The following is a 9,624-nucleotide window of genomic DNA, read 5'->3' on the forward strand; positions in this document are numbered from 1 at the left end:
TGTCTCAGGACCTAGAGGATAAGAGTGTGCTTTAAAAAATCTGGAATATTGCTACATTTTAAAGCAAAGTGAAGAAAATAAATCATTTCCAATCATGGAGATTCTGACTGTAGAGATTTGGAGTCCTATAAAGATTGTAATTATTGTGATGAGAATGATATAAAGTATTTTTGCAAAGCATCTAGTGGCCCATATATCATAGAAATATGTTCATTTTGAAATTCAAGTTTTCATGGGCATTGTTATTTCTTTCTAAAGGTACTGGAGACAGAGCATGACAGGAAGGAATCAAACTACTGTCTCAGAGTTCCTTCTATTGGGACTGCCCATTGAGTCAGAACATCAGAACCTGTTCTACGTCCTGTTCCTGGCCATGTACGTTACCACCATCCTGGGGAACCTTCTCATCATCATCCTCATTTGCCTGGACCCCCACCTCCACACACCCATGTATTTCTTTCTCAGTAACCTGTCTTTCTCTGACCTCTGCTTCTCCTCTGTCACAATGCCCAAATTGCTACAGGACATGCAGAGCCAAGACCCATCCATCCCCTACGCTGGCTGCCTGACACAAATGTACTTCTTCCTGTTCTTTGCAGACCTGGAGGACTTCCTCCTTGTGGCCATGGCCTATGACCGCTACGTGGCCATCTGCTTCCCCCTGCACTACACCGCCATCATGAGCCCCAGGCTCTGTCTCTTCCTGGTGGTGCTGTCCTGGGTGCTGACCACGGTCCCTGCCCTGTTATACACCCTGCTCATGGCCAGACTGTGTTTTTGTGCAGACAATGTGATCCCCCACTTTTTCTGTGACATGTCTGCTCTGCTGAAGCTGTCCTGCTCTGACACTCAAATTAATGAGCTGGTGATATTTGTCGTTGGAGGACTCATTATTGCCCTGCCATTCCTACTCATCATCATGTCTTATGCACGAATTCTTTTCTCTGTCCTTAAGGTCCCCTCTGTCAAGGGCATCTGCAAAGCCTTCTCCACCTGTGGCTCCCACCTCACTGTGGTGTCCCTGTTTTATGGGACAATTATTGGTCTCTACTTATGTCCATCAGCTAATAATTCTACTGTTAAGGAGACTGTGATGGCTATGATGTACACTGTGGTGACCCCCATGCTGAACCCCTTCATCTACAGCCTGAGGAACAGAGACATGAAGGGAGCTCTGAGAAGAGTCTTTTGTAAAAAGAAATTTCATTTTTTTCTATGATGGTAAAGTTGGTAAAATTTATGATGGCAAATTTCTACATAATTTTATCCAGTAGATGTATTGATATTAATGTTGGGATATTAACCCTTTTTTCAATAATCTTTTTGTTACAATTTCATAATAAGATATTGTCCAATAAGTAAAAGAGATAAACTGGAGGTTTGTAGTTGGACTCGGAAAGGGGATGTCCATGACCTACAAGTCTTCCTCTTTTTTTTTCTCTTCAGGTGACCCTAAGAAGAATTATTTTTAAACTTCCAGTTAATCATTGTGTCACTACCCCCCCTTTTTAAACTGCTTCTAATGTTTAATTTACTGATAAAACACTTTTTTTGAGCATGACTTCTCTCCTCTGCATGTGTTTTAGCATGTACAATACCATATTGTTAACTGTAGGTACTGTCTTATATTTTACTGCTTACTCATTTTATATAACAGAAATTTCATGCCCATAAAAAATCAGCTTTCCATTTTCTCTTCATTCCAGCTCCTGACAACCACCATTCTGTTCTCTCTTCTATGAATATAACTATTTTGATAACTCACATCTAAAGTGGAATCATTCAGTGCTTGTCCTGTTAGTGGGTTATTTCACTTAGTACCATGTCCTGTAGATTCATCCACATAGTCAGCCAGTTTGAATATTTCTTTTTTTTAAAGACTGAGTGATATTCCATTATATGCATATACCACATTCTCTCTATCCATTTCTTGATTAACAGACATATGAATTTTTTCCATATCTTGGCTATTGTGAATATTGTTGACGTGAATGATGAAGAGTGGGTATCTCTTCATGTTCCTCATGTCATTTCCTTTGGGTATACGCCCAGAATTGGGATTGCTGGGTCATGTGGTAGTTCTTTTTTTTTTTGAGAACTGTCACAGTGACCCTGATAGTTACACCAGATGAACATTATATGAAAAGTGCAGATCAATATCCCACTAGTTTGCTGTCTATATCTGTGAGTCTGTTTCTGTTTTGTATACATATTGAATTTCACATGTAAGTGACATTATATTCTATTGGTCTTTGTCTGACTAATTTCAATAGGCATAATATTCTTTAGGACCATCCACATTGCTGCAAATGGCAGAATTTTGTTCTTTTTAATGCTGAATAATGTTCCATTGCATATATACGTCATAGCTTCTTTATCCATTTATCTCTTGATGGACATTTGTGTTTCTTCCACATCATGGCTATTGTAAACAGTGCTGCTATGAACCCGGGGTGCGTGTATCTTTTTGAATTAGTATTTTTTTTTTCCAGATATATATCCAGGAGTGGAATTGCTGGGTCGTATGGCAGTTCTACTTTTATTTTTTTATGAACCTCCATACTGTTTTCCACAGTGGCTGCACCAATTTACATTCTACCAACAGTGTAAAAGGGTTCCCTTTCTCCACATCTTCTCCAACATTTTTATTTGTGTTCTTTTTGATCATAGCCCAATCTGATAGGTACGAGGTGATATCTCATTGCAGTTTGATTTGCTTATCACTAATAATTAGCAATGTTGAACATCTTTTCATGTGCCTGTTGGCCATCTGTATGTCTTCTTTGCAAAACTGTCCCTATCCTCTGAACATTTTTAATGAGATTTTTGTTTTTTTGCTTTGAGTAATAAGAGTTTTATAAAAATATATTTTGGATATTAACCCTTTATCAGGTATATGATTTGCAAATATTTGCTCCCATTAGGTGTGTTGCCTTTGCATTTTGTTGGTGTTTTTTTTTTTTTTTTGCTGTGCAGAAGTTTTTTAGTTTGATGTCATTCCCATTTATTTCTGTTTTTGTTGCTTATGTCTTTGGTGTCATATTCAAAGAATAGTCACCAAGACCTATGTCAAAACTTTACTGCCTATGTTTCTTCTAGGAGTTTTTTTAGTTTTAGGTCTTAGTTCAAGCATTAATGCATTTGAGTTAAATTCTTTTGCATTTCCAGTTCCCCAGTGCCATTTATTGAAGAGACTGTCCTTCCTTATTGTATTTTTAAAGTACCATCTTATTAATATAATAGCACCAGAACTTTAAATGCTTGGATATAAATCATACACAATATATACAAGGTCTATATCTTGAAATCACAAAACTCTGATTAAGAACTCATTGAGAACTAAAGAAATTGATAGATACAACATGTTCATGGAATGAAAGACTCGACATTGTTGGTTAAGATGTTCTTCTGAAACCGATCTAGAGATTCAACACATTTCAGTTAAATTCCAGAGGATTTTTTGGTAGTATAAATGGACAATAAGATTAAAAAATACACATGTAAAGACAAAGAAACCAAAAAAATAAATTTACTATAGCTAAAAGATTTAAAATGGTGCCATTAGAGAAATACGGATCAATATAGAGAGTATAGAATACCTTATAGAATCCAAAAACTAGATTCAATCATGCACCATCCATTGATCACTGACAAATGTGCCAAGACAATTCAGTAGAAAACAGTCTTGTCGACCAATGATGCTGGAGAACTTGGATTTCCATGGGAGAAAACAAACTTCGATCCACACCTCATGTTAACAAAAACAATTCATTCTCGATGGATCATTTGCTTAAATATTAGTATGAATACTGAGACGGTTTCCCATGACACTGTGTTTCATGGAGTCAGAGAAATACCACAGCAGGAAGCTTGAACCATGTGGAACAGAATGGAGGTGAGGTGCCAACAGGTTGCACTACTAAAGCTTGCTGAAGCCAGTGCAGAGCTGGTTACTAAGCCATGGCTGGAACAGGAGATGAAGCTGAGAGAACTGAAGATCCGCAAGAAGTGTCTCATGTAGGTCTCAAGGGAGGACTGCTTCTACCAAGGGAAGTAACAGTGGTTTCATGAACTGGAAGTGGAGCAGATCACCTGGACATTTTGTGGTCCTTATGTGAAAGAAAGGTGAAGTTGCTCAGTCATGTCTGACTCTTTGTGACCCCATGGACTGCTGCTGCTAAGTCGCTTCAGTCGTGTCTGACTCTGTGCAACCCCATAGATGGCAGCCCGCCAGGCTCCCCTGTCCCTGGGATTCTCCAGGCAAGAACACTGGAGTGGGTTGCTATTTCCTTCTCCAATGCATGAAAGTGAAAAGTGGAAGTGAAGTCGCTCAGTCGTGTCTGACTTCTAGCGACCCCATGGACTGGAGCCTACCAGGCTCCTCCGTCCATGGGATTTTCCAGGCAAGAGTACAGGAGTGGGCTGCCATTGCCTTCTCCAGGGGATCTTCCTGACCCAGGGATCGAACCCGGGTCTCCCACATTGTAGGCAGACGCGTTACCATCTGAGCCACCAGGGAAGTCACTTATGTGAACCCATATGCAAAGATTAACATTACCTGAGCCTGGTTGGTGCTATAAATTAGAATGTGCAAAAACAAATGTGCAAAGACATTCAACTGGGTTTCTCCACACAACTGGGTCAGAGAGGACCATGTCTGCAATTCTAGGGAATTCTCTGAGTGCCACTTAGTATTTTCTATTTAAAAATAAATATCAATAAAACTAAAACAAGTTGATAAGGCAAGACCAGTGAAGATGCTGATTCACTAGGAATGAATATTTGCATTGTGTGAGAACCCCATACAGCTGAGATGGTGGCCAAGGAGAACACGGAATGGTTAGTGAAAGAAGGTGTTATGGCTTCATGGCCATAGTTAACTGGTACATAAGGAAGAGCTGGAAACTAGGAGATATTCTGACACATTTGGGGAGTATTAGAGATGATGTTGGGCTATACAGGTGGCGCAATGATAAACAAACCACCTGCCAATGTAGGAGACGTGGGGTCAATCCCTGGATCAGGAAGCTCCCCTAGAGTAGAAAATGGCAACTCACTCCAGTATTCTTGCCTGGAAGATTCCTTAGACAGAGGAGGCTGGTAGACTATGGTCTTGCTGCTGCTGCTGCTAAGTCACTTCAGTCGTGTCCGACTCTGCGCGACCCCATAGACGGCAGCCCACCAGGCTCCCTCATCCATGGGGTTCTCCAGGCAAGAACACTGGAGTGGGTTGCCATTTCCTTCTCCAATGCATGAAAGTGAAAAGTGAAAGTGAAGTTTCTCAGTCGTGTCTGACTCTTTGCAACCCCATGGACAGCAGCCTACCAGGCTCCTCCGTCCATGGGAGTTTCCAGGCAAGAGTACTGGAGTGGGGTGCCATTGCCTTCTCTGGGACTATGGTCCATGGCGTCACAAAGTGTCAGACATGACTGAGCGACTGACCATGTACACACATGCAGAGATGATGGTGGTTGCAGGTGCTATTTATGTTTTCTCACAGAGGCAAGAAGGCAGAAGTATCTCAACAGGATTCAAACTGGATTTCTTTTATGTCTTGGCTTGAGAAAGAATTGAACATGGCCAGGGAGAGTTTATCTTTTTTCTTATTCTAGTACTTTCTATTTATCTGCATATAGGTGTGTCAGAGATACCTACTTATTGTTAGCTGCAGGTGATTCTTGGAAAATGGTGTTGTATTGAGAGATTCTGCACCTTGAGAATCTTTCCAAAATATGAATCTTTTTTGACACTTTGCTCTAACCACTGATGGCTTCTTGTTGCCCACAGAAAACCATCTGCTACACTCCTCAGATATTTTAGGATACTCACAGTCGGGTTCCTGCTTGTTTTATGACTTCACGAACCATCTTCTTTTACCTCCCAAAGTGTAGGCTCCATCCACAAGTGTCCCATGTCCAGTCCCTAAACAGGCAGTGATTAAGCTTTCATGTATGAGATTCTCTCCATCTTCACCTTCCCCCAAAGAATAGTCAGGGGTGATCAGTGATTGTAATCAGTTGCTGCTCCACGACCCTGAGAGCATTTGTGCTAGAGAAAGTGAAAGTGTTAGTTGCTAAGTCATGTCTGACTCTTTGTGACCCTATGGATGATAGCCCACCAGGTTCCTCTGTCCATGGTGGGATTTTTCCAGGCAAGAGTACTGGAGTGCATTGCCATTCCTTTCTCCAGGGATTGAACCTGCGTCTCCTGCATTGCCGGCAGATTCTTTACCATCTGAGCCACCATGGGAGGTGGTGTCCTAGAGAGGCCTTGGGTAATTACTTTGACTTTAATGAGTTCCTCCAGGATCCAGACTCCTCTGGGATCCAGGGCCCTTTAGGCCCAAGGATGTACAGAATGGGAGATGCGACAAAGGAAGTTTCAGACACAGGTGATGTCTACAGAGACTGATATCTCACATGAATTAGTGAGTAAAGTAGAGCAGGATCTCAGGTCAGGACCCTGGAGTCACCCTCACACACTGGGTAAGTTGGGCAGAAGGTGAATGAGCTGGTCATTTAGGGTTCTTCCAACCTGAGGGTCTTGATTTCCCAGGCTGAATGGTGTTCAGTAGGAGAGCTTTTCAAGTATGGTGATGCTTTTCTTTTCCACCTCTCTACTTCCCCAAATTTCACTACTTTGGAGAATTTTTTACTAATGTTCATTCATTTAATCTATTTTTAAATTAATGATAGTGTTCTTATGTATTACTTGCCATATCATTCATTCCTACAGCATTGTGTAGTTTCAGTATGCTAACAACTTTTAAGGTAGGCATTAATGCCATACTTCTGAACCCTTGTTTTATTTTAGAATCACCTTGGAGCTTTAAAAAACTGTACAGACTTCCTCTCAAAGATTGTGATTATATTTATCTGAGGGGTCCAGTGATCTTTGTTTTTAAAAGCATCATGTATTCTTCCTACTCACTGTGAAGCCCATGGACTACAGCATGGGCATTACCTAGCTGCTGATTAGAGTGCAGACGCAGGCCTACTATGTCAAAATCAGTGTTTTACTAGCACTCCCGGGGGATTTTTCAGGGATATTAAATTTTAGAAGCATTGCCCTAGATTTACTGAAGTGCAGTTCTGGCTGAGAACTACTGACTGAAGAAGGTGAGAGGCTCATGGCCCCATCAGTGACAACATCCCCAAGTCCTGTCTCTGGTTTGTGATCGCTAGTCACACTCTTAATACAAATGTAATCCCCAGTCACACAAATGGAGTCCTGCTCATTTGCCGGGGAACAGAATTCTGAGAAACCAAGTGTTTCTTCCTAGTGTTATGTCTTTATGTAATATCCATGTATAAAACCTATTGACGTGGCCAGATCAGCCAGCATCAAGGGGTGAAATCCCAGCTGTTGGATTCAGTTATGTCTTTAATGAAGGAGCTTCCCACGTCTAATGGGTGCCATTTTTTTTTACCTTGAGGTGCACTGAGGAGTATTAGGCTTCTCCAGAGAAACAGATCCAATAGAGAATTTTACTTATATCTATCCATATATGAGCATAGATCTCCATTACCTATATCATCTGTATTAGTGTAATAGTAGTGTGTTTGAAAGGGCTTCTCAGGTAGCTCAGTGGTAAAGAATCTGCCTGCCAGTGCAAGAGATGCAGAAGACACGGGTTCAATCCGTGGGTTGGGAACATTCCCCTGGAGCAGGAAATGGCAACCCGCTCCAGTATTCTTGCCTGGGAAAGAAATCCCACGGACAGAGGAGCCTTGTGGGCTACAGTCCATGGGATCACAAAGAACTGGATACAACTAAGGGACTGAGCACATAGTGTGTTTGAGGTACGAGAACAAATAATACAGGGACAACATTGCTCCACACATTTTGTAATACAGGGTCAAATTTAGTGCTAAATGGTTGAGAAGAGTGAGTTTCTGTCCTGAGAGGGGTTAGTAAGAGTAGTGATTCTAAATTAAAAGGAGTTTTGCTGGCTTTAAAGTTGGAGGAATGCACATTGCAACCTGAAGCACAACCAGTGGATATTTATGAAACACCACCTATATCCAGGCACTGGGCCGGGTGCTGGCTCTGCAGCAGCTGTGAAGGCAGACATGAGCCTTTCCTACGTAAATTTTATAATCCGGTGAAGAAGGCAGCTATAGAGAAACGATCCCGTTGTCGTGGAGTGCTGTGGGGGCAAGAAGGATGCTTGGAAACATAGCAGTGCATTCAGCTCTGGTCTGGGGGAGCTAGGGAAGGTTTGCAGGGCAGATGACATGAAATATATGTGAAGGAGAAATACGGGAAGCCATGGGAGGAGGGAGCAGAAGGGAGGGAACTCTAGGGAAGAGGAACAGTGAGTGCAAAGTGCTCGAGCAAGAGTGTTGTGTTAAAGTCCAGCTTTGCTGGAGAGTGAAATGTGAGTACATTTGTGGGGCCAGATGAAGTTTCAGAGTTAGGCAAGGGTGAGGTCATGAGTCACTTTTTGAAGGGAATTTGCCTTTATGTTAAGAGCAATGGGAATCCACAAAGACTTTATGGAGAACGGTTACCCGTTCTTCATCTTCAAATGCCTACTGTGATGAAGGATACTGATGGATTTCAAGTATGGAAGCAGGGAGATAAATTAAGAGGTTGTTCCAAAGATTAAGATTGACACATACACCCTCCTATATATAAAATAGATAACTAATAAGAACCTACTGTAAAACCCAGGGAACTATACTCAATACTCTGTAATGGCCTATATGGAAAAATAATTTAAAAAAAGAGAGGATGTATGTATAGATATAACTGATTCTACCTGCCAGTGCAAGGGACGCAAGATATGTGGGTTTGATGCCTGAGTCGGGAAGATCCCCAGGAGTAGGAAATGGCAACCCACTCCAGTATTCTTGCTTGGAAAATTCCATGGTCAGAGGAGTCTGCCAGGCTGCAGTCCATGGGGTTGTGAAGAGCAGGAAACACACACACACATAAGCGATTCACCTTGCTGTATACCTGAAACTGGCACAATATTGTAAATCAACTATATTCCAATGACATTTTTTTAAACATTGTTCCAATAGTATAAATAAGATGTGATGTCAAACTGATCTAAGGTGGGGACAGTGTGAATAAGGAGTGAATGAAGGAGAAAGAATCTCTAGATCTTGTTGATAGATGTTGGGTATTGATAACAGAAAGGAGGAAATGAAAGAAGCCTTTCATGTTTTAATCTGGATAGCCTGGAAGTCTTTTTCTGGGATATGGAAGACCTGAGGAGGAGGGAATCGGGAGAGGCACAGAGGAATATCGTGTGTTTCTTTTGGAATCTGTTTAACTGAAGATGCCTGTAATACATCCAAGGAGAGATAATATTCAAGCAATTGAGTATCTTCTTCTATGAGTTAGAAAGACATCTACAACAAAAGTTTAAATGGTAACCAAGCCATTGAAGTAGATGAGGTTTTCTTGGTGCATATGTGCTAAGTCGCTTCAATCTTGTCCAACTTTGAAAGCCCATGGAGTGTAACCCTCCAGGCTGCACTGTCTCTGCATTGGCAGCCAGGTTCTTGACCACTAGCACCACCTGGGAAGCCCTTTTCTTATGGTATATACAATTATAAGAGAACAGTGTTTAGGAAAAAACCCTGGAACATCAATCAAGTTCAAGATAGAGAC

The 9,624-nt window shown here is 41.4% G+C and overlaps 1 protein-coding gene across 1 annotated transcript; it reads left to right on the forward strand.

Moving 5' to 3' along the window:
* Nucleotides 1-274: 274 nt before the first annotated feature.
* On the forward strand, nt 275-1,219 carry LOC120866185 (olfactory receptor-like protein DTMT). The gene has a single exon (XM_040243746.1). The coding sequence runs from the start codon at nt 275-277 to the stop codon at nt 1,217-1,219; it is 945 nt and encodes a 314-aa protein (XP_040099680.1).
* Nucleotides 1,220-9,624: the final 8,405 nt, after the last annotated feature.

Source organism: Oryx dammah, unplaced genomic scaffold, assembly GCF_014754425.2.
Source record: "Oryx dammah isolate SB20612 unplaced genomic scaffold, SCBI_Odam_1.1 HiC_scaffold_8, whole genome shotgun sequence".
Classification (NCBI taxonomy): Eukaryota; Metazoa; Chordata; class Mammalia; order Artiodactyla; family Bovidae; genus Oryx; species Oryx dammah.